The 26,358-nt window shown below is 34.3% G+C and overlaps 1 protein-coding gene across 3 annotated transcripts in view; it reads left to right on the forward strand.

Annotated features, from left to right (window-relative positions):
- Positions 1-26,358, forward strand: part of LOC136030026 (fasciculation and elongation protein zeta-2-like) — an 87,872-nt gene that overhangs the window by 51,819 nt on the left and 9,695 nt on the right. For all 3 annotated transcript variants that reach the window (XM_065708637.1, XM_065708639.1, XM_065708638.1), the window contains exons 4-5: positions 20,727-20,974; positions 26,223-26,298. In XM_065708637.1, coding sequence (XP_065564709.1) covers positions 20,727-20,974; positions 26,223-26,298 — 324 coding nt within the window. The remainder of the gene's footprint in view (positions 1-20,726; positions 20,975-26,222; positions 26,299-26,358) is intronic.

A 26,358-nucleotide genomic window follows, 5' to 3' on the forward strand; every position in this document is an offset into this window, starting at 1 on the left:
TGTGGTTTAAGATCTATTATTGTGTGCCAAGAAAATTAGCAGTTCTTGAAAATAGGGCAAATTTGATGAGTTTTTAAAATAACTCCCCCTCTCAATGAGATAATTTTGTTCTAGGGAATCCCACCGCATTTTCAAGAAAGAAAACGGTCTAGGGATTTATGTCATACTTCTAAATCTCCAGAGGAGGCTGGGAGTTGTTTTTTTTTTTTTTTGTAATTGTCGGTTAAACGAAACACATTCAAGAATTACGCAGTGTAATATCCAACAATAACGAGTTGCCTGTCAGGAATTGCTTATGATATGCTTATTTTGAGGAGAAAACTGCGATGTAGCTATATTTTAATTGAATATTAAATAAAAAAAACTAGTTTTTTTTAACTGAAAGTAAGGAGCGACATTAAAACTTAAAACGAACAGATATTACTCCGCATATGAAATGGGTTGTCCCCTCCTCAACGCCTCACTCTTTACGCTAAAGCTTTTAATTGTTTTAAAAAGTAGAATTGTGGCAAAGAGTCAAACTTTAGCGTAAAGAGCGAGGGATTGTGGTGGGGACAACCCATTTCATATACGGAGTAATTTCTGTTCGTTTTAAGTTTTAATGTCGCTCCTTACTTTCAGTTAAAAAAACTAGTTTTTTTTATTTAATTTCTGAACGTTTTTGAATTAATGCATGTTTGATTTTGGCTCTCCGCACATAAATTATTGAAATGAAATTTGTATATTAATTTTTTTTTGGCTAAATGGCTTTCTCTTAGTTTTGATCAGACGATTTTGAGAAATAAGGGGTGGGGAAGGAGGCCTAGCTGCCCTCCAATTTTTGGTTACTTAAAAAGGCTACTAGAACTTTTAATTTTTAACGAACGTTTTTATTAGTAAAAAATATGCGTAACTTAAGAATTAACTTACGTAACAAACTTTTATATTCTTATATTTTTATTATGTGTACGAGGGGGTTTGTACCCTCGTTAATACCTCGCTCTTTACACTAAATCGTAAGTTTTGTCCCAATTCTTTAAGAATGACCCCTGAATCAAAAAGGCCGTAGAATAAATAGTCGAAATTACTAAAAATACTTTAGCATAAAGAGCGAGGTATTTATTTCCTGCTAAATACCTCGCTCTTTATGCTAAAGTATGTTTAGAACCCTTCATATATGTAATAATCTCTGTTCGTTTTAAATTTCAATGGTATTCCTTACTTTCAATTGAAAAAACGTTTTTCATGTTTACTTTTTCATTGTTTTTTTTATAGTAATGCTAGAAAATCCTGCGCCCTTTTCATTGAATTTTTCTTCTCCCATGACCTATTCCTCTAAGGAAAGATCCTCCCACATAGCCCCCTCCCATCAACCCCACCCCCCAAACCAAAAAAGTCCCCCTGAAAACGTCTGTACACTTCCCAATAACCATTACTATATGTAAACACTGGTCAAAGTTTGTAACTTGCAGCCCCTCCCCCGGGGATTGTGGGGGAGTAAGTTATTCCCAAGGACATAGTTATTATGATTATCGACTATGCGGAACAAAATGGCTGTCTCAAAATTTTAATCCGTTGACTTTTGGAAAAAAATGAGCGTGGGAGGGAGGGAACCTAGGTGCCCTCCAATTTTTTGATCACTTAAAAAGGGCACTAGAACTTTTAATTTCCGTAAGAATGAGCCCTCTTGCGACACTCTAGGACCGCTTGGTCGACACGATGACCCCTGGAAAAAAAAAACAACAAAAAAAAAACAAATAAACACGCACCCGTGATTTGTCTTCTGGCAAAAAATACGAAATTCCACATTTTTGTAGATAGGAGCTTGAAAATTTTGCTATAGGGTTCTCTGATACGCCGAATGCGATGGTGTGATTTCGACTTTTAGGGGGTGTTTCCCCCTATTTTCCAAAATAAGGCAAATTTTCTCAAGCTCGTACCTTTTGATGACAAAGACTAAATGTGATGAAACTTATATATTTAGAATCAGCGTGAAAATTCGATTCTTTTGATGTATCTTTTAGCATCAAAATTCAGTTTTTACAGTTTCCTTTACTATTGAGCCGGGTCGCTCCTTACTACAGTTCGTTACCACGAACTGTTTAGGTATCCATAATTTTATTTTTAAAATATTATTTTATCATCATGTTTTGTTACATTTCATTACGGTTAACTTAACTTCACTTCTTATGTGTGTTTTGTTTAACCGACAAGCACCTTTTTTATTATTTAATGCGTTTCAAGAATCAAAGAGCACGGTAAATTTTTAGGGATGTTGTATAATATTCCTGGCTTTAGTTTCGCTGAGACTCGGCCACTGCCGATAGCTATGCAGTGTCCTCTACCCTCCCCTGTATAACTCTTTGGAAGTATCAAAACTCAGCAAAAGCATGGCTCTTTTTAAATGGCTGATCCTTTCTCATACATCAGCCGCAGCATGACTGTCTACGAGCAGTGTTGCCAACGCTTTGAAATAAACTGTAATAGCTTGCCGACTAAAATTGTACTGCAAGAGGTCAATTTGTACCATCTGAGCAGCAGGTTAAAAAATATTCCCTAATAAGAGGAAAATTTTCGACAAACTAATAAATTGAACAGATATCCGGGTCAGAAAGGAGCAAATAAAACCAAGATGAACCGGGAAATTTGATTGTACCAGAACATTTCCTAATGTACCGCATTGTACTAGGACCTTCAAATTGTACCGGAATCGGTACAATTGTACCGCGTTGGCAACCCTGTCTATGAACGATGAGAATCTTCACATAAGCTTTGACCCCTTGTCTGTTTTGTTTGTGCATAATGCACCAAATTCAGTCCTCTTTAATTAAGTGTTGTTGCAGTTGCTCTTTATGCTCTGTGACACTCATTGACACCTGTGGCTCTTTCGTAGTGTTAAGTTACTTATACCGAGCCAAATGAGAATTATTCGTCAAAACACACACACAAAAAGAAGAGACATACCGCTAGATCTATCAATCATTGTAAACTACAATAAAATGTGCGTAGTTCAAACCCAATCTAGGCACCCAGACTTAAGTTTTTTATATAGTTTCTATATATTTAAAATTGTGTTTGGTAGTTTTGTGTAATACCTATGATTATATAGTTTCCTTATAATACTTTATTTTAAAAAATATTTTTTTAACATCTTTTTCTTATATTTGTTTTTATTTGCCCCCCTCCCTCCCCAATATAGCCGAGTGTTCCAAAACATGCTCCTCTCAATGTGCATATAGAGTCACCAAGCAGCACAGGTCAAAGCTCCGCTTTATCGTAGTGTTCCTTTTGTTATTAAAGTCCCTGCTCCTTAGTTGCTACTGAATTGATTAAATAAAAAAAACTAGTTTTTTAACTGAAAGTAAGGAGCGAAATTAAAACTTAAAACGAACAGAAATTACTCCGTATATGAAATGGGTTGTCCCCTCCGCAGTCCCACGCTCTTTACGCTAAAGTTTGACTCTTTGCCACAATTCTACTTTTTAAAACAACTAAAACTTTAGCGTAAAGAGCGTGGGACTGCGGAGGGGACAACCCATTTCATATACGGAGTAATTTCTGTTCGTTTTAAGTTTTAATTTCGCTCCTTACTTTCAGTTAAAAAACTAGTTTTTTTTATTTAATTTCTGAACGTTTTTGAATTAATGCATGTTTGATTTTGGCGCTCCGCACATAAATTATTGAAATGAAATTAGTATATTAATTTTTTTTTGGCTAAATGGCTTTCTCTTAGTTTTGATCAGACGATTTTGAGAAATAAGGGGTGGGGAAGGAGGCCTAGCTGCCCTCCAATTTTTCGGTTACTTAAAAAGGCTACTATAACTTTTAATATTCAATGAACGTTTTTATTAGTAAAAAATATACGTAACTTAAGAATTAACTTACGTAACAAACTTTTATATTCTTATATTTTTATTATGTGTACGAGGGGGTTTGTACCCTCGTTAATACCTCGCTCTTTACACTAAATCGTAAGTTTTGTTCCAATTCTTTAAGAATGACCCCTGAATCAAATAGCCCGTTGAATAAATAGTTGAAATCACTAAAAATATTTTAGCATAAAGAGCGAGGTATTTATCTCCTCCTAAATACCTCGCTCTTTATGCAAAAGTATTTTTAGAGCCCTTCATATGCGTAATAATCTCTGTTTGTTTTAAATTGCAATGCTATTCCTTACTTTCATTTGAAAAAACGTTTTCATGTTTATTTTTTCATTGTTTTTTTTTATAGTAATGCTAGAAAATCCTGCGCCCTTTTCATTGAATTTTTTTCAACCATGGCATATTTCTCCAAGGAAAGATCCTCCCACATAGCCCCCTCCCTCAACCCTACCCCCAAAACCAAAAAAAATCCCCCTGAAAACGTCTGTACACTTCCCAATAACCATTATTATATGTAAACACTGGTTGAAGTTTGTAACTTGCAACCCCTCCCCCAGGGACTGTGGGGGAGTAAGTCATCCCCAAAAACATAGTTATTAAGATTTTCGACTATGCCAAACAAAATGGCTATCTCAAAATTTTGATCCGTTGACTTTGGGAAAAAATGAGCGTGGGAGGGGGCCTCGATGCCCTCCAATTTTTTTGGTCACTTAAAAAGGGCACTAGAACTTTTCATTTCCGTTAGAATGAGCCCTCTTGCGACATTCTAGGACCACTTGGTCGATACGATGACCCCTGGGAAAAAAAAAAAACAAAACAAAAAAACAAACAAATAAACACGCACCCGTGATTTGTCTTCTGGCAAAAAATGCAAAATTCCACATTTTTGTAGATAGGAGCTTGAAACTTCTACAGTAGGGTTCTCTGATACGCTGAATCTGATGGTGTCATTTTCGTTAAGATCCTACGACTTTTAGGGGGTGTTTCCCCCTATTTTCCTAAATAAGGCAAATTTTCTCAGGCTCGTAACTTTTGATGGCTAAGACTAAACTTGATGAAACTTATATATTTAAAATCAGCATTAAAATGCGATTCTTTTGATGTAGCTATTTATATCAAAATTCAATTTTTTAGAGTTTTGGTTACTATTGAGCCGGATCGCTCCTTACTACAGTTCGTTACCACGAACTGTTGGATATGCTTATTATTTAATCTTTGCTTTTTTTGCTATTGTCATGAATAGTCATTTTTGTTATCGTGACAACAAATTAAAGTAGGAACATATTCAAATGGTTTTTAAAGTTTTCTCACTGAGTAACTGCTTTGAAAGTCATTTGAATGTTGAACAATAGCAGATAAACGAAAAAAGCACTATATATGGAAGTTTATACCCCTGAAATACTCGATTGCTGTAGATTAATATCTGTTAAATGCAAACAACCTTCTATAGGACCAAAAATTTATCAGACAAAAAAAAAAAACAGAATAAAATCATTCGTAGTATCAAAGCTTTAAAAACAAGGCCTCAAATTGTGCTTTGCTTGGATATGCATCCCACATATAATTTACCCAGTTAAACATTCTTCAGTTTTCAAACGTACACTCTTCACAAGAGTAAAAATTTAGCAAGACCGTATCCAGGGAGGGGTGCTGGGTTTGAACCCCCCTCGTAAGTGTTTGTGTATTTTATAAGCTTGTTTGTAACCCCCCACCACCACCACCACCCTCGCCCGCCCTCTTACGAAAAAATATTCCCCTCCCCCTGAAAAAAATTTGAGCATGCGCCCTTGAGATTTAGTGCGTAATTTTTTTTTTTAATTAGAAAAGAAAAAAAGCTTGGAACAGCAGTTTTCTATCTGCAAGAATGATCAAGCAAAACATTCATACACTTAGCATTGGCAGACAATATTTAGTAATAAATTACTGTAGATATAAGTAACCTTTTGAGCTAATACCTCGTCATTCTAATTTCTCGCTTCTATAGAACAAGTTTGACGTTAAATACAATGGAAAACACCTGTCGTTATTAAATTTTTACCTTTTTATCGAGAGCAGTAACTATGGTGTATGTGGGGTATGCCGCTTTTACGTATGTTTTCCGATATATATTCATTGATCTTGAATATCTATATATATATATATATATATATATATATATATATATATATATATATATATATATATATATATAAAAATAAGTTGTTTGTTTGTGTGTCTGTCTGTGTGTCCGCATACGACGTCTGAATTACTTCATCATATACCAATTCAAAAACGAATGTATTCAAGCCGAAGTAGCTGAGTTGGTAAACGTTATGTTCCAGGTTGTAGGTCCGAGAGGTTCCTGGTTCGAACCTTGGCTTTAGCAGTAATACAAAAGAAGAAAAAAACTGAAAAAGGTAAAAACTACAAAAAAAACTAAAAAGAAAATAATAAAAAAACGAAAAAACTAAAAAAAACTATAAAAAGCTAAAAAACTAAAAAGAAAATAATAAAAGGTAAAAAACTAAAAACTAAAAAAGAAAAAAAAAACTAAAAAAAGGGTAAAAACTACCAAAAAACCTAAAAAAACTAATGAAAAAACTAAAAAAAAACCCTAAAAACTGAAAAAGAAAAAAAACTAAAAAAAGGAAAAAACTGAAAAATAAAGGAGAAAAAGAAAACTAAAAAAAAATAAAAATAAACTAAAAAAGGTAAATGTATTCAAGCCGAAGTAGTCTGAGCTATCATGTTTGTGTGTCGACTGACGTCATGTTTGTCGACTATAAATGACGACTGGGACACAGGGACACAACCAGAGGCGCCATTTGGACCAAATCTTAGGGTGGGCATGAACTCTATCTTGTCCCCCCCCCCCGACTCAATTCGTGTCGCGTAATCATCTAGGAAATGGGCATTTGACAGTACTCGAGAATTTTATTATGTATCTTACCTACTTTCAAAGTTTACAATGATTAATAGCAAATAGCGTAATTACCCCGAGGGTCGTCAAGTAATTACGCTCTTTGGTTAATAGGCGTGCAGTAATTTCAAATCAATTGGACAGAATGGATTATGTTGGACATAATGGATTATTATGGCCGTCAAAGGGCCCTTTGTGGTGGAAGCTTGGGCCCCCTGGAAAATCTGGGGTGGGCATTTGCCCACCCCTGACCCCCCCAAAATGGCGCCTCTGGACACAACTATAACGGGGACGCCGGGGGGGGGCACAGGAGGGATATATAAATGACGATGGGGACACAGGGAATGTTTGATTAGCAATCACCATCAACAAAGCTCAAGGGCAATCATTAGAATAATGAGATATAGATCTGAATACGGATTGTTTTTCCCATGGACAATTATATGTTGCATGTTCAAGAGTCGGTAAACCTGACAATCTATTTATATGTACAGACAATGGGACAGCGAAGAATGTTGTATATTCGCAAGTTTTACGTAGTTAAAAACATATATATATATATATATATATATATATATATATATATATATATATATATATATATATATATATATATATATATATATATATATATATATAGATGTATATATATGGTTTTAACTACGTAAAACTTGCGAATATACAACATTCTTTGCTGTCCCATTGTCTTTGCATATAAATAGATTGTCAGGTTTACCGACTCTTGAACATGCAACATATAATGGTCCATGGGAAAACAATCTGTATTCAGATCTATACCTCATGATTCTAATGATTGCCCTTGAGCTTTGTTGATGGTGATTGCTAATCGACCATTCCCTGTCCCGGTGTCCCGGTCGTCATTTACATCCCCCTGTTTCCCCCGGTGTCCCCGTTGTCGTTGTGTCCCTGTGTCCCGGTCGTCATTTATATTCCCTGTGTCCCGGTCGTCATTTGTATCCCGGTGTACCGGTCTGTATATACATTCGTTTTTTAGTTTTGTTTTTCTCCTTTATTTTTTTCCTTTTTTTTTCTTTTTTAGTTTATTTAGATTTTTAGATTTTTTAGTTTTTTTATTAGTTTTTAGTTTTTTTTTCTTTTTAGTTTTTTTGTAGTTTTTACCTTCTTTTTAGTTTTGTTAATTTTTTTTTTTACTTGTGTCCTGGTCGTCATTTATACTCCCTGTGTCCCGGTGCTTTGTTGATTGCTAATCGAACATTCCTTTTGTCCTGGTCGCTTTCTCTTTGAGTGTCGTCATTTATTAGTTTTTTCCTTTTTTTTTAGTTTTTTATTGGTTTTTACCTTTATTTTAGCTTATTTTTCAGTTTTTTCCTTTTTTTTAGTTTTTTTTTATTTTTTATTTTTTTTAGTTTTTTACCTTTTTTTAGTTTTTTTAGTTTTTTTAGTTTTTTAGCTTTTTTACTTTTTTTATTAGTTTTTAGTTTTTTTTTGTAGTTTTTGCCTTTTTTTAGTTTTTTCAGTTTTTTTTTTAGTTTTTTATTGGTTTTTACCTTTATAGTTTTTTTAGTTTTTTAGCTTTTTTATTTTTTTTATTAGCTTTTAGTTTTTTTTGTAGTTTTTGCCTTTTTTTAGTTTTTTCAGTTTTGACGTCACCTGATCCAGTTTTTTCAGGTGACGTCACCTGATCCATCCATCCATCCACAGACAGACAACTTATTTTTATATATATAGATATATATATATATATATATATATATATATATATATATATATATATATATATATATATATATATATATATACTAGCTGTTGGGGTGGCGCTTCGCGCCACCCCAACACCTAGTTGGTGGGGGCGCTTCGCGCCCCCCCCTCAAGCCCCCCCGCGCGCGTAAGTCGTTACGCGCCATATTAGTTACGCGCCATTGTAGTTGTGTCCCTATGTCCCACCTGTGAATATAGAGATATATATATATATATATATATATATATATATATATATATATATATATATATATATATATATATATATATATATATATATATATATATATATATATATATATATATATATATGTTTTTAACTACGTAAAACTTGCGAATATACAACATTCTTTGCTGTCCCATTGTCTGTGCATATAAATAGATTGTCAGGTTTACCGACTCTTGAACATGCAACATATAATGGTCCATGGGAAAACAATCCGTATTCAGATCTATACCTCATGATTCTAATGATTGCCCTTGAGCTTTGTTGATGGTGATTGCTAATCGACAATTCCCTGAGTCGCCATCGTCATTTATATATCCCCCTGTGCACCCCGGCGTCCCCTTGTCCCCCTATGTCCCCCTCGTCCCCTTATGTCCCTGTGTCCCGGTCGTCATTTATATTCCCTGTGTCCCGGTCTTCATTTGTGTCCCGGTGTCCCAGTCTGTGATTTCTCTTTGAGCGTCCCGGGCGTCATTTATATTCCTTGTGTCCCGGTGTCCCGGTCGTCATTTATATCCCCCTGTGCCCCCGGCGTCCCCGTTGTAGTTGTGTCATTTATATTCCCTGTGTCCCGGTCGTCATCCCGGTATACATTCGTTTTTGAATTGGTATATGATGAAATAAATTTTTAATTTTTTCCCTTTTTTTCCTTTTAGTTTTTTTTTTATTGGTTTTGACCTTTTTTTTAGGTTTTTTAGTTTCTTTCTTTTTCTTTTTAGTTTTTTTTGAAGTTTTTATCTTTTTAGTTTTTTACTTTTATTTATATTTTTTTAGTTTTCTTTTTCTCCTTTATTTTTCAGTTTTTTTCCTTTTTTTAGTTTTTTTTTTCTTTTTTAGTTCTTTTAGTTTTTACCTTTTTAGTTTTAGTTTTTTTAGTTTTTCGGCTGTTTTATTTTTTTATTAGTTTTTATTTTTTTTTTGTAGTTTTTGCCTTTTTTTTAGTTTTTTCAGTTTTTTTTTTTAGTTTTTAGTTTTTTACCTTTTTTAGCCTAACCAGGATTTGAACCTGGGACCTTCATTCTCCGTTCTGACACCCTCTCTCACCGAGTGACTACTCCAGCATGTTCATTTTGGTGTTTTAAATGGTATATTATTAACCAAATTAATGTGTTTTACAATATACTAAGCATCGTCATAACAAAAATGACGACAACTAATTTCATGACGTCAGCCGACACAGAAACATGACGTCACCTGATCCACGATCCACAGATCCACAGACAACTTATTTATATATATATACTAGCTGTTGGGGTGGCGCTTCGCGCCACCCCAACACTTAGTTGGTGGGGGCGCTTCGCGCCCCCCCCAAGCCCCCCCGCGCGCGTAAGTCGTTACGCGCCATAATAGTTACGCGCCATTGTAGTTGTGTCCCTATGTCCCACCTGTGAATATAGATAGATATATGATTGCTAATCGACCATTCCCTGTCCCGGTGTCCCGGTCGTCATTTACATCCCCCTGTTTCCCCCGGTGTCCCCGTTGTAGTTGTGTCCCTGTGTCCCGGTCGTCATTTATATTCCCTGTGTCCCGGTCGTCATTTGTATCCCGGTGTCCTGGTCTGTATATACATTCGTTTTTTAGTTTTGTTTTTCTCCTTTATTTTTTTCCTTTTTTTTTCTTTTTTAGCTTATTTAGATTTTTAGATTTTTTAGTTTTTTATTAGTTTTTAGTTTTTTTTCTTTTTAGTTTTTTTGTCCCGGTCGTCATTTATATCCCCCTGTTTCCCCCGGTGTCCCCGTTGTAGTTGTGTCCCTGTGTCCCGGTCGTTATTTATATTCCCTGTGTCCCGGTCGTAATTTGTATCCCGGTGTACCGGTCTGTATATACATTCGTTTTTTAGTTTTGTTTTTCTCCTTTATTTTTTTCCTTTTTTTTTCTTTTTTAGTTTATTTAGATTTTTAGATTTTTTAGTTTTTTTATTAGTTTTTAGTTTTTTTTTCTTTTTAGTTTTTTTGTAGTTTTTACCTTCTTTTTAGTTTTGTTAATTTTTTTTTTTACTTGTGTCCTGGTCGTCATTTATACTCCCTGTGTCCCGGTGCTTTGTTGATTGCTAATCGAACATTCCTTTTGTCCTGGTCGCTTTCTCTTTGAGTGTCGTCATTTATTTTTTTCTTTTTTAGTTCTTTTAGTTTTTACCTTTTTTAGTTTTTTTTAGTTTTTTAGATGAAAATTTTTTTTAGTTTTTTCCTTTTTTTCTTTTTAGTTTTTTATTGGTTTTTACCTTTATGTTAGCTTATTTTTCAGTTTTTTCCTTTTTTTTCGTTTTTTTTTTTATTTTTTATTTTTTTTAGTTTTTTACCTTTTTTTAGTTTTTTTAGTTTTTTTAGTTTTTTTAGTTTTTTAGCTTTTTTACTTTTTTTATTAGTTTTTAGTTTTTTTGTAGTTTTTGCCTTTTTTTAGTTTTTTCAGTTTTTTTTTTAGTTTTTTATTGGTTTTTACCTTTTTTTAGTTTTTTTTTAGTTTTTAGTTTTTTTAGTTTTTTACCTTTTTTTAGTTTTTTTAGTTTTTTTAGTTTTTTAGCTTTTTTATTTTTTTTATTAGTTTTTAGTTTTTTTTGTAGTTTTTGCCTTTTTTTTAGTTTTTTTAGTTTTTTAGCTTTTTTATTAGTTTTTAGTTTTTTTTGTAGTTTTTGCCTTTTTTTAGTTTTTTAGTTTTTTAGCTTTTTTATTTTTTTTATTAGTTTTTAGTTTTTTTTTGTAGTTTTTGCCTTTTTTTAGTTTTTTCAGTTTTGACGTGACCTGATCCAGTTTTTTCAGGTGACGTCACCTGATCCACGATCCACAGATCCACAGACAACTTATTTTTATATATATAGATAGTTTTTTTTTTTACTTATGTCCTGGTCGTCATTTATACTCCCTGTGTCCCGGTGCTTTGTTGATTGCTAATCGAACATTCCTTTTGTCCTGGTCGCTTTCTCTTTGAGTGTCGTCATTTATTTTTTTCTTTTTTAGTTCTTTTAGTTTTTCCCTTTTTTAGTTTTTTTTAGTTTTTTAGATGAAAATTTTTTTTAGTTTTTTCCTTTTTTTCTTTTTAGTTTTTTATTGGTTTTTACCTTTATTTTAGCTTATTTTTCAGTTTTTTCCTTTTTTTTATTTTTTTTTATTTTTTATTTTTTTTAGTTTTTTACCTTTTTTTAGTTTTTTTAGTTTTTTTAGTTTTTTAGCTTTTTTACTTTTTTTATTAGTTTTTAGTTTTTTTTTGTAGTTTTTGCCTTTTTTTAGTTTTTTCAGTTTTTTTTTAGTTTTTTATTGGTTTTTACCTTTATTTTAGCTTATTTTTCAGTTTTTTCCTTTTTTTTAGTTTTTTTTAGTTTTTAGTTTTTTTAGTTTTTTACCTTTTTTTAGTTTTTTTAGTTTTTTTAGTTTTTTAGCTTTTTTATTTTTTTTATTAGTTTTTAGTTTTTTTTGTAGTTTTTGCCTTTTTTTAGTTTTTTTAGTTTTTTAGCTTTTTTATTAGTTTTTAGTTTTTTTTTGTAGTTTTTGTTTTTTTTATTAGTTTTTAGTTTTTTTTGTAGTTTTTGCCTTTTTTTAGTTTTTTCAGTTTTGACGTCACCTGATCCAGTTTTTTCAGGTGACGTCACCTGACACATCCATCCATCCATCCACAGACAACTTATTTTTATATATATAGATATATATATATATATATATATATATATATATATATATATATATATATATATATATATATATATATATATATATATATATATATATATATATATATATATATATATATATATTCACAGGTGGGATACAGGGACACAACTACAATGGCGCGTAACTAATATGGCGCGTAACGACTTACGCGCGTTGGGGGGGGGGGCTTGGGGGGCACGAAGTGCCCCCACCAACTAGGTGTTGGTGTGGCGTGAAGCGCCACCCCAGCAGCTAGTGTGATATAAAAATGATATGCTAGGGTCTAATTGCTATTTTTGACAAAAATTTCGTGTAATTCTGCAAATCTGAGTAAGAAAATAGACTGTTAAAAAACATTGGTCCTGGTCAAAAGTTAAAAGTATTGAAACGAAATGAAATTTGATACTTCCTTTTTGACTTGATGTTACAGCTTGGATATGATTTTTGAGTTATTAGAATTTGTTTTATACAATACTTATATAAGATTTGGGGGTGATTTGTACAAGCAAATTGTGGGAATTCCCATGGGGGGGGGGAATTCCAGCCCATTTATAGCCGACTTGTTTTTAAGTCAACTAGAATATAAATATATGATGGATAAGAATAATCCAATTAATTTAAAACATGTTTTGTCAAATAATAAAAGATATTTAGATGATATTTTGGTCTTAAATTGTAAGGATTTCATTGATATTTCTAAAAATATATATCCATCAGAGCTGATTCTTGAGCCTAGTCATGAAGATCATTTCTTAGATTTAAATATCAATATTTGTGATAATAATAAATTAAGTTTTAAAATGTATAATAAAATGGATGATTTTGATTCTGAAGTGATTAGTTTCCCATTCCCTGAAAGTAATATACACTCAAATATCACATATTCAGCGTTTTTCTCACAGTTACTTCGTTATGCAAGGATTTGTAGTAATTATATTGATTTTAAAAATAGATGTAAAATCTTAAGCCAAAAATTGATATCAAGAGGTTTTTCTGCAAATAAATTAACTTGGCAATTTAAAAAATTTAATTTTATTATAACGAACTTTTAAATAAATATCAAAAGAATTATCTAGAAATACTTAAAGAAATTTTCAACTAATTGCGGAGGTTCGAGAAATGTTGTCGCAGCGCCATTTATTTTGAATTGTGCTTCTAATTGAGCGGATTGTTTTAAAAATTAGCCACATGGTAAAGATGAATTCTATAATTGTTTAGTTCATTCAGGTCTTTTGCAATGTGTTAATATTTGTGATTTGGTAAATTTTATAATATTTAGTTTACCTATTGTTGCTAAAAAGAGGGATATATTAACAGGATAAGCTTGTTTTGGTTTTACTTGGTTGTTTTACATTTGCTGTTTTTTTTTTCTTTTTTTCTTTCATAGGCATGTATTTTGGGGGGTGATACCTGACACGGGGATGCCATGGATATTCTATGGTAGCCACAACACTGTGTTGGGTAGAGAATTTAAAGTGGTGAAACCCTATATAGGCCAGTGTATTCTCCTGATGAGCCCTTGTGTTGGGTTGTTGCCTCTGAATTATTTGTCTATATTATTTTTTCTATTGTTTGGTAAATGACGACTTATACTTATTGACGACATGACTGCCTGTCCATGGATTATTCTTTATGGTTGATTGTGTATGGCTATGCTGTTTGACCTATGTGATTCTATGGATGAGTAGGGTTAAGGCCTCATTCAAGTGCTGGTCTATATTAATCACTAATTTAGGAAAACAGTCTTCCTTTTCTCCTTCTGTCTCTCTTTTTTTTTTGTGTTTGTGTTGTTGCATTGGTGATTTCTCTTTTCATGATATATATATATATATATATATATATATATATATATATATATATATATATATATATATATATATATATACCAGTGGTGCACGAAAAAGTGAATTTTTCCACGAACAGACTTCCATAAAATGTTTGAAACCTAATTCAAATCCGTCAATAATTAGTGTTCCTACTACTACAACCGATTTATTGCTAGCTTATGAAGTAATAAAAATGTAACATCTAAAATTGACAAGATTAATTTAGTAAGGCGAAATTATTGTTCGTTAAACGGCCAATAAAATGATAAAAGCAGAATCGTTGAGATTGATGATGACGCATAATTAATTAATTTTTCAGATATGCTCTGGTGCTTAGCTCCTGGTGAGTCGGCAGTTTTTTATGATCTTGCTTAAGAAAAATGTGCTATTAGAGAAAACGAAAACAAAATTTGATGTTGATCTATGATGAATGACTGGGGTTTTGCTGTGATTGGGGGGGCAACTATGTATAAGGTATTTGTATAGCCTTAAAATGCATGCTTTCGTTATAACTTTGCCTAACTTTTATCTTAGGGGGTTCCAAACCTTCCCCTGAATGTGTCTCTGATTAATCGTCTAATGGCTCAAATTTGTTAAAAGAGGAGCTTCATGAAATAAAATTTAATGTTTTGTTCTTGTTCATTTATAGTAAGCTTACAGTGTCTGAAATTCGTAGGCAATAAAAGGATAAAGATAAAATAATAAACTAATTGATAGATATAGGCACGAACCCATGTTTGGGGGGGGGGCAAAATTCTAAAAGAAGAATTTTTCGAGGGGGATATTGAAAAACAGATCTTATTTGATTATTTGAATAAGCAAGTTCTGGATTTTGGAAGGGAGACCAGGCCCTGGGGCCTTTTCTTGGGTACGTCCCGATGGGATACTTCTGCTGTAGGTACGCTTGATGGAGATGAGGCTCTCTCACCGATATGTTCAAGATTTTCCTTCCATTTTTTCATATATTTCATATCAGCCGCCTATTTTTATGGTACTTGGTATTAACCAAGTGACATATATCAATCGCAAATTCTGTCGGTCTGTCGGTCCCGGTTTTGCTACTTTAGGCATTTCCAGGTAAGCTAGAACGATCAAATTTGGCAGGCGTATCAGGGACCGGACCAGTTTAAATTAGAAATAGTCGTGGGGGCCCGTTAATTCGGAAAAAATAGAAAAAATGATGTATTTTTAACTTACGAACAGTTGATCAAATCTTAATGAAATTTAATGTTTGGAAGGATATCGTGTCTCAGAGCTGTTATTTTAAATCCCAACTGGATCTGGTGACATTGGGGGGGAGTTGGGAGGGGGAAACCTAAAATCTTGGAAAACACTTAGAATGGAGGGATCGGGATGAAACTTGGTGGGAAAAATAATCGCAAGTCCTAGATACATGATTGACATAACCGGAACGGATCCGCTCTCTTTGGGGTAGTTGGGGTGGGGGGGTTAATTCTGAAAAATTAGAAAAAATGAGGTATTTTTAACTTACGAACGGGTGATCGGATCTCAATGAAATTTGATATTTAGAAAGATATCGTGTCTCAAAGCTCTTATATTAAATCCCGACCGGATCTGGTCACATTGGGGGGGGAGGGAGTTTGGGGGGGGGGAACCTAAAATCATGGAAAACGCTTTGATTGGAGGGATCGGGATGAAACTGGATGGGAAGAGTAAAAACCTGTCTAAGATACGTGACTGGCATAACCGGACCGGATCTTCTCTCTTTGAGGGAGTTGGGGGGGGGGGGGTAATTTCGAAAAATGAGGGATTTGTAGCTTACGAAAGGGTGACCAGATCTTAATGAAATTTGTTATTTAGAAGGATCTTGTGCTTTAAAGCTCTAATTCTAAATTCCGACTAGATCCTGTGACATTGGGGGAGTTGGAGGGGGAAACCGGAATTCTTGGAAAACGTGAAAATTGGGGTATTTTTATCTTACGAATAGGTAATCGGATCTTAATGAAATTTGATATTTTGAAGGAATTCATGTCTCAGAGCTCTTATTTCAAATCCCGACCAGATCTTTTGACATTGGGGGGAGTTGGAGGAGGAAATCTTGGAAAACACTTGGAACACAGTCGGGATGAAGCTTGGTGGATAGAATAAGCAAATGTCCTTGATACGTGATTGACGTAACCGTATCGGATTCGTTCTCTTTGGTGGAGTTGGGGGAGGAGTTCAGTGATTTGGCGAGTTTGGTGCTTCTGGACGTGCTAGGACGATGAAAATCGGTAAGCGTGTCAGGGAGCTGCACAAACTGACTTGATAAAGTCGTTTTCCCAGATTTGACCATCTGGGGGCTAAAGGGAGAGGAAAAATTAGAAAAAATTAGATATTTATAACTTACGAGTGGGTGATCGGATCTTAATGAATTTTGATATTTAGAAGAACATCGTGACTCAGAGCTCTTATTTTAAATCCTGACCGGCATTAAGCCTCTTATTTTCCTTTTTAAATCAATCTATTGATTCTTAGAATTTTGTTAGAGCTCATACCATATGAGCTCTAGGCTCTTAGCTCTTCTTGCCTCGTCACAAGTGCCATATGAGCTCTTGTTTTTTTAATACAACAGACTACGCTTTAGCGTGCATATTGTTAACCATGGTGATTCCAATGGTGCACTCTTCGTTTCTATCTGACGTCCTTTTTGAGGCGAGTTTGTAAATTCCCGTAAATCTGTTTTCACAAAAAAACATTGGCTATTAGTATTAATCTAAATAATTATTACCATTCCTGTCTCAACTTTAAATTGAAATTTTTTATTGCTATTGCGTTTATTTACTAGATTACAGCTGTGACTGCAACGATTATTAATTTTTTTAGGGGGGGGGGGTATTCCTAACTATTGTTTGCTTCCGTTCGATCGCTTTTTTGGGAAATGTCCTTTGGGATTTCCTTCTAATTACTCCTAAAAGCATTTCAGAATGACTCTTTGGATTGTTGTTTTATGCGGCAACTTGAAAACCGATTTCTCCAGCAAGGCTTTAAAATTTTCAGACCATGAAGGAAAAAAGAGCAGAAAAAAGCCTCATGGATTATTAATTATATAATGTGAACTAAGCTACTATGTTCCTCGTCCATGATTCAATCCATTTCATTTTTCCAAAGTTCTGGAGTTTTGAATAGGATGAGGTGGAGGAGGGGAAGTGTCTCGATCTGTGTTTGCGTCATGTGGCTTGGTGATGTGGGGATGGGGCTACCCTGCTCTTCGTGTATCTAATAGTTTTTATATTATTAAGATATATGACTCTCAACCTAGAAGCAAAAAGTCGGTATGAGGCATTCTGAATCTTCTCAAAAAAGTGGGCCTTTTAACTACTTTTTTAAGCCAAATTCTTTTCGACGTAATTTTTGGTTGGATTCATTCGGGCTAGTGAACTGTTATCCCACAATTCTCATTCGCGTAACACAGCATTTTCGCGGTTTTGGCCATATTTAAAAAAAAATGGCGGTGGAAATAGCACTCTTAAAAAATTCAAAGTGACACGTGACCCTCGAATCCAAAACAGCATTCTTGTTAACTTGCTCATGATTCTCGCATTTTTAGACCATTGTTCTAAAATAAAATGGCAGTGGAACCAACATTCCTAGAAACCTGAACGTGACCATCAAATTAAAAAAAAAATCTCTCGTGGGATTTGATTTTTTTGGTAAACAAACGTACACAGTTTTTTTTCTCTGTCATTTCTTAACATATTTCATTTCTACCAAGGTTTCAGATACAGAAATTGCTTTGTTAAATAGGCTGAACTGCTCAAGATATGCTATTTATGTCTGCAGTAAAATCTATTCAAAGTATTTGCAGGTAATTGCAAAGTAGGGTAAACAATCACTTTTCGAATAAAACGACTTTGGATAGCCAACCACTTCCTGAACAATTTTTTTATTGTTAATATTTAAGAATAAGATACTTGATCTAGCTGAATAAAGGCTGGTTATAGATCATAAGCAGCTGATCTAGCTGATTTCGTTAGCTGATTTAGCTGATTTCGTCAGCCATAAGCAAAAGTTAGCTGATTTCGTTGATTGGCTGTTGCTCTTCGCTGATCTGTCGTCAACAGTTGTTTCATAATGCTAAGTAATATCGATTTTAAAAAAAGCGAAATTTTTTCAGGTAGTCTAGGACTATATTTACCTTGATGGGGGGGACTAATGAGCCTCTGAATAACATTTCTGGAGCAACTCAGCCCACCTAATAAATTAATTCCTTCTAGACATCCCATCTTCTGCTTAGATGTCCATATGTGTGCCTAGTCACGGATTAATCAGACACAAGAGGCTAAATCTATAGGCAAAGTTAATATATCTATAAATGGGAAAAATAAGAGAAATTATGCATGTTCATTTACCAAAAATAAAATTCCACGAGAATGATGTTTTGAGAGTCACGTTCAAGTGTCCAAGAATGCTAGTTATGCCGTCATTTTCCCCAAAAATTATGGTCCAAAAATGTGAGAATGATGTGCTCCATTTTCAAAATGACCTTGTAAAGAACGGACCGCGTTCACCGACCTGTCATTGAAGCGAAAGAATAGAAAAATATTACTGGTTTTATTGGGTTTTTTTCTTTCGAATTACGGTCCCATTTTATCACAAGGAAGTAATCAACTAAGTGGCTAAGATAGGCTAATCAATACCAAGAAGTTGAAAGCCAGCATGAATAGTTAGGAATTCTTCAGGAGATGAAGTGTAAGTGACTGGAACAGGAAATTTTAAAAGAGTACTTCTTGAAACAAAAATATTTCCAGCCCAGTGGACTTATGGCAAAGCAGCTAGTGCAATAAATTTTTAAGCAGATTGGTTTGTTGGTGAATTTCTGACAGGGAAGTAGAAGCCATAGCAGATCTTGGTTACTAAAAACAAATAATACAGTTAGTCGTGTTTCTTGGGTTGTCGTGACATCAAATCTTTCCCTTTCTCCATTTTTTTATGTGGGCAATTTAGGCATCTTGGTAGAACCTACAAAAATACATTTGAAGCTTTAATCACGCAAAACCTCATGCACTGGCAGATCCAGAGTGTAGGGCGGTGGGCACCCCTCTCCCCAAGTTTTTTTCTGGTGCCCTTGCCTTGTTTCTTTCTGTTTTCACTCTGTTTTTAAAGTAAGTTTGTCAATTTGGTCAATTTTTGGCCCCCTTATCACATTGGACCCCCCTCCAAGATTTTGCTCTAGATCCGCCCCTGTCCACATGAGTTGAAATATCCCAACGCACGCGAGAAAACGCTATAAGGAGCCACACTGAATGCTCATTCTTCAATTGCTCGTATGCTACAACCCTTAAATTACCATTCCTTTACTTCTTTGTAGTCAGAATAGAAGCTAAGCAGCATAAGTTGTTTGAAACTCACTTTTGTAAGAAAACATAAAGGTATTTCTACATCTTACCTTCAATATTCTTAGTATTTGTCTACAGTTTTTTCTACAAAATAAATGCACTTTTAAAGTTGCGCTTTTCATGAAAACGCAGCTCTTGAGAACTTGGCTCAAAGGCTTAATATTTCATGTTAGCCTCATTTGTAGTTAATGACTTCAAAACCGCCTCAATATCAAGTGAGGCGAAATCAAATTACATTTTCGGAATGAATACTTGATGTATTTTGACTTTGAACTTCCATAGATTGTGTACTGCAATGAAAGTGTCGTCATCAAGAACCTCAGAATTCCTTGAATACAAACTCACGCAGAAATTAGATATCATTTGGGAGAACCTTATTTTTTAGCCTTATTTTTTCTTTGTGACTTCATTTTGTCTTATTGATTATAAAAACCGTTAAAAACTGATTTCGGTGAAAATTGATCAATGTTTGTGAAATAAAAATTAAGCACATAACACCTTGAAATATGCACATAACACCTTGAAAAGAAACTGTAGTGGAAATCAGATGTTATTTGTGAAAAATATAAGTTCTGTAATGTGTATTGCCTTAGGAGGCCCTACCCTCATATTGAGATTAGTATCTTCAAAAATTCTTAAATACCGTTGTTTGTGAAAACCAAAAACCAAGCGTTTTTGTATGCTTCTACGTAGGCAAATTAGCCTGAGGTCTGTAATCACGAGCCGAAGGATCCTTCTATATTAATTGTTGTAGAATTGGAAGCCATCGCCATTCTGTGTTTTATTTTTGGACGCTAGTTGAATTACAGCATTACACCCGTAATTAGTGACATAAAAACAGTTTCAACTTTGGTGCCTTGGCTACAAACTGCTTTGAAAATTGGAGCCATTTTGAAAAAAAAAATGAGGCTACATACTGAATTTTGTTCAAGGTTACTGAAATTACAGTTTATTTAAGTCAACGCTATTGTTTTGATTCTGTTCAATCAAATTGCTAATGCCAAAGAAACAGAATAGTATTAATTGTTGAGTAGAAAAATAATTTGAGAAAATCAACGCCATCGCAATAGGCAACATAACATTCTTAGATGGCGCTGAATGCTTTTCTTTTTCCTACAGAACTAAATTTTAACGTTTTCCATGCTGTCTGTGTTCGAAAGTGAAAATAACCTTGAATTTATTTTTCTTTCAGATCTTGAAAATTTGCAACTTTTTCATATCAAAGAAGTTGTACAAGTTCTTGAAAAGACAATCCAAGATTTTTCTGAAGTTTTGATTGCTGAATTAGCGTATCGCGACGAGTTAGAATTTTCCAAAGAACTTAAAAACACATTCATTTCACTCCTCCTCTCTGTGCAAAATAAACGAAGACAAGTCAATCTAGAGAAAAATAAACCCGTGCCCAAGTCTAAGACAGGAAAAAATGAATTTAATACTAAGGCAAGTTATTTTTTCCTATTTTCAGCTAAACTTCACCTAATATCCTTTTGTTACTTGTTCTCTCAACTTCATTTGTCATTTCGAAATTCGGAGTGCATAATCGTGTCTGAAAGAGCGTATCTTTCATTTTTACATTTCTTCTGGAGGGTGAAAATAGAAATTCAAGCTTTTTTTAGGCACTCTTTTTGGAAAGTTTTCTGGCAATGCTGGCAGTACAATAGTACAGTTGGATTTTTTTTTCTTTCTTTCTTTCTTTCTTTCTTTTACACTCTTGTTAACTTGTAGTGTTTTTCGTAAATTACGGTTTCACAGGCATCATGGATATGGTTAAAAGACTATTGATTTGAAAATCAGGTGAGTTATTCTCTATGGAGCAGGGGGCAACTGGCCCTCCCAGATCTTCCCCCCTCCCACTTTGCAAGTTTGCTCCTCCAGTTGAAATATTGTTTCTTCAAAAATCTTGTCAAAACTAAGATAAGCTGTATAATTCAAGCGTCCACAGAAACTAGTCAATTATCTTTAAGTTTACTTTAATATGGTATTTTAAGTTTATGGTACTATATATTCAGTGTAATTTCCACTTGCTTTAGGAGAATTTTCTCCGACTTTGCCCTCCCCCTCCTCCCAGGATTTTGACGAAACTACGCTACTGAGGAAAATGCGATACTAGAACTATTTCTAAAAGTGAGGAAAGAAGATGTGACGCATTTACGAAATATTAGAAACTTCGAAGCATCTTAAGGACCAAATAATTTAAACTTGTAAAACCTTTTCGCATGCTAACCAGTAGTCTAAGTTGTGCAAGTGCCGATCATCTGATTCAATGCTTTCAGCCCAAAGTGCGATGCGTGGCTGGCGGCAATTCATCCGACGCTTCCCGTGTTTTTCCCCTAGATTTCTCCAGGTACCCAGTTTGGGCTGGGTCGACTGTGGCAGAGCTTACACTGTCACACCATGGACCCCCGTTTCAAACCAAATAACACGCGACAGTAGGACTAGAAGAACCAAGAACCAAATAAGATAGGATAAAACGAAAAGAGTCAGTCGATTCAGCGCATTGAGCTCAGGATTGTCGTTTAAAGGCCCGTTCACAATGAGATTTTGCCGTTACCGGGATTTTACTAGAGATGATTTGAGCCAGTCAGGTATGATGAAATCTTCTGATTGGCTGAAAAACTCTGATTAGCCGAACATAGCGTCAGCAAAACTCGTATGTCAGTCAAATCTCATTGAGAATGGGTCGTTATTTCCGTGAAAAAACGCCAGCAGTGGATAGTATATCGTTTATGTCTAAAACATAACCAGGGGCATCAATTTTGGGTTATGGGGTTGTGTCATTCGCTCACTCTCCTTGATTTCGAAAGACGTATTTTTCATTGAAAAATGTGTTTATTTTCCGGATATTTCCATTAGAAAAATCATAAATAAATAACCTGATCCTTGCCACTATGCTTTGAAAAAGACGCATACCCCCCCCCCCCCTACAATTTTGTGTATTGACGTCACTCATGATAACTCATCAAAGAAATGCCCTTTAGTTGTAGGTACGACGATCTTAAAATCTTGATCCAAAGTAAATTTCCCAAGTCGAAATATGATTTTTATCTACGGATGGATTATACCATGAAAATAATTTTCAAGAATTCGTTTTGCCTAAAACCGTATTTCTTTAGTGACTGGTTTTCTTATATTCTTTGAAATCTTTGTGCCGCTACACATGGATGAAATAGCAGTTATTTATCGGACATGGTAATCGTATTATGTTTAGTTGATACTTATTTGGTAACACAAGACTAGTCGTTGCCTTTATAGGTGTCATATCAATAAAGAAATCTTTATCGCAGTTGACTTTAAATTTATTGCGCCCTGTCGTACGGAAACATTACGTTTAGAACGATTGTCTAAAATTGAAAGGAAGAAAAGTGTATTTCTTGTGAAATAACTATGAGTCATAGTTGCAAGAGATCGAGGATGCTAATCAATGTTTCATTTAAGCCCTTAACATATTGATATAAATTCATCTAATTGGAGTGATGTATTATGCAAAACTACTTTTTAGAATACACAGTGCACTTTATGTACATTTATTGTTATTTTTCTTAGGAATTCAGCATTAAGGTTAAGCTTAAGATTTTAGTTCCAACCATCCGAAATTGAAGATCCGAAATCCGAATTGTGAACAAATTAACTATATTATTCCATTCAACGTTTACAGTTGTTAGTCTCAAGTGAAGCCAGAGATTGCATACAATATGTAAATGTAAATTCCTACGACTGAATGTGAAAAAAAAATTTCATGTTTGGTTCAAACACCATGGAAAATCGATGAAAAAAACAGATCGGTGCGAAAGAAAAAGTGCTCAAAGGATAGGGGCAAGATTTTGCCGAAAAACACAGATAACTTGTACGTTTTTGTCAGGTATCCTCCTTTCTCTTGTTCGTTTTATATAGAGCATGACGCGTACCGTACAAAAACTGGTGGTTCTGAACAAGAACCATCAAATCATGAACTTTCGCGTCCTTAGCAAGTGACATGCTTTCCACTTTTAAAAATGCTTGCTCATTTTTGCTCGACGGAATACGAAAAACCGATCGATACTATAAGGAAATTAGGGAAAGTAAGGAGCAACATTAAAACTTAAAACAAACAGAAATTACTCCGTATATGAAATGTGCTTTTCGTCCTCAACGCCTCGCTCTTTACGCTAAAGTTTGACTCTTTCTCTTAATTCTATTTTTAAAACAGTAAGAAACTTTAGCGTAAAAAACGGGGCGTTGAGGAGGAAAAGCCCCTTTCATATACGGAGTAATTTCTGTTAGTTTTAAGTTTTAATGTTGCTATTACTTTCATTTAAAAAAACTTGTTTTTTTATTTAATTTCTGGACTTTTTTTAATTAATGCATGTTTTGATCCTGGCTCTCCGCAAATAAATAATTAAAACAAAATTTGCATATTAATTAATTGCAATTAATCGGACGATTTTGATAAAAAAGGAGCGAGGGAGGAGGCCTAGTTGCCCTCCAGGTTTTTGGTTACTTAAAAAAGCAACTAGAACTTTTAATTTTTTACAAACGTTTTCATTGGTAAAAAATATACGTAACTTACGAATTAACTTACGTAACGAACTTCTATATTCGTATGTTTTTATTGCGGATATGAGGGGTTTCAACCCTCGTCGATACCTCGCTATTTACACTAAAGCTTAGATTTTGTCCCAATTCCTTCAGAATGACCTCTGAATCACAAAGGCCGTAGAATAAATAGCTGAAATTATTAAAAATACTTTAGCGTAAAGAGTGAGGTATAACGAGGAGGTAAACCCCTCATATGCGTAATAAGTTTTGTTCATTTTAAGTTTTAATGCTGCTCCGTACTTTCAGTAGAAAAAAAAACTTTTCAGATTTATTTTTTCATTGTTTTTTCAAATAATGCTAAAAAATCCTGTGCCCCCATTTAAATTCTCTTCCCTCATGAGAAGTTCCTCCATGGAAATATCCTCCCACGTAACCCCCCCTCAACTCTCCCCCCTAAACCAAATAAAACCCTGAAAACGTCTGTACACTTCCTAGTAACCATTACTATATGTAAACACAGGTCAAAGTTTGTAACTTGCAGTCCCTCCCACGGGGATTGCGGGGGAGTAAATCGTCCCTAAAGACATAGTTATTAGGTTTTTCGACTATGGTGAATAAAAGGGCTATCTCAGAATTTTGATCCGCTGACCTTTGGGGAAAAATGAGCGTGGGAGGGGGCCTAGGTGCCCTCCAATGTTTTTGGTAACTAAAAAAGGGCACTAGAACTTTTAATTTCCGTTAGAATGAGCCCTCTTGCGACATTCTAGGACTAATCAGTCGATACGATCACCCCTGGGAAAAAAGCAAAACAAACAAAAAAACAAATAAACACGCATCCGTGATCTGTCTTCTGGCAAAAAATGTGAAATTCCACATTTTTGTAGATATGAGCTTGAAACTTCTACAATAAGGTTCTCTGATACACTGGATCTGACAGTATGATTTTCGTTAAGATTGTATGACTTTTAGGGGGTGTTTCCCCCTATTTTCTAAAATGAGGTAAATTTTCTCAGGCTCGTAACTTTTGATGGGTATAACTGATCTTGATGAAACTTATATATTTAAAATCAGCATTAAAATGCGATTCTTTTGATGTAAATATTGGTATCAAAATTCCATTTTTTAGAGTTTCGGTTGCCATTGAGCCGGGTTGCTCCTTACTACAGTTCGTTACCACGAACTGTTTGACAAGAAAAAATTCCTAGTCCCAAACCGATCGGTAGTAAAAGGAAACTAGAAAAAATACCAAGCCCCAAACTGATCAGTACTATAAGGCAACTAGAAACAATTCCTAGCCCCAAACAGATCGGTACTATAAGGAAGCTAGAAAAAATTCTGAGCCCCAAGCTGATGGGTACTAAAAGGAAACTAGAAAAATTCCTAGCCCCAAACCGATTGATACTATAAGGAAACTAGAAAAAATTCCTAGCCCCGAACCGATCTTGTTTTCCAATGGTACCCATCAGTTTTTGAGTGTTCTACTTGCATCTGAACGGACTATTGGGTGTAAAATCTATTTGGATAATGTCGTTACATAAATTTGTTTCAGCGAAGTGCAGTTCATCAAAAAGGGTGGGTCGTGAAAATCAGACTTATATGCTTCCTGAGAACAGATAAAAAAAAAAACTTTATATTGAAAACGAGATTAAATTTAAACGAGACAAAATCAATCTGTATATGAGAGGATTTGTTCCCTCCTCAATCCCTCGATCATTATGGTGAAGGTTTTTGGCGCTTTAGGAAAGCCTCTTATTCTGGATAAACGGCCCTTGTATTTCAGCAGTAGTTCTTAAAGGATTGAGACAGAAAAAAAAGTCAAACTTTAGTGTAAAAACTGAGGGATTGAGGAAGGGGTAACCCCTCATGTATGGTATATATTTTTTTCGTTCTAAGTTTTAATGTTGCTCTTTACTTTATGTTAAAAAACGTGTTTTATTTAATTTCTGACTGTTTTAGAATCAGGCCGGGAGTTTCCTTGCCCCTCCGCGGGAAATGGAAATTACTCCGGGCTAATGCACCTGCATGAATCCCCTCTTCCAGAAAAAGTTCCTTAAATTTCACAATTACAAGCACTATATGTAAAATAAACCATAATACTGTTGCCAGTTCTTTCTTCTGGGGTGATCCCAAGAGTGATCGAGTGAAACTTTTTTTTCATTTCTTTTTTTTTCAGTTTGTGACAACAGTGATACCATATCAGCCTGCGAGCGGAGCACCAGACAATAAAAGTCTTCAGATTCTCATCAATAGTAGGTATCATTTAATTATAACATACAGGTACAAAGTACTTAATAATATGAAGGCTACAA

This window comes from Artemia franciscana, chromosome 8, assembly GCF_032884065.1.
Source record: "Artemia franciscana chromosome 8, ASM3288406v1, whole genome shotgun sequence".
NCBI classification, from domain to species: Eukaryota; Metazoa; Arthropoda; class Branchiopoda; order Anostraca; family Artemiidae; genus Artemia; species Artemia franciscana.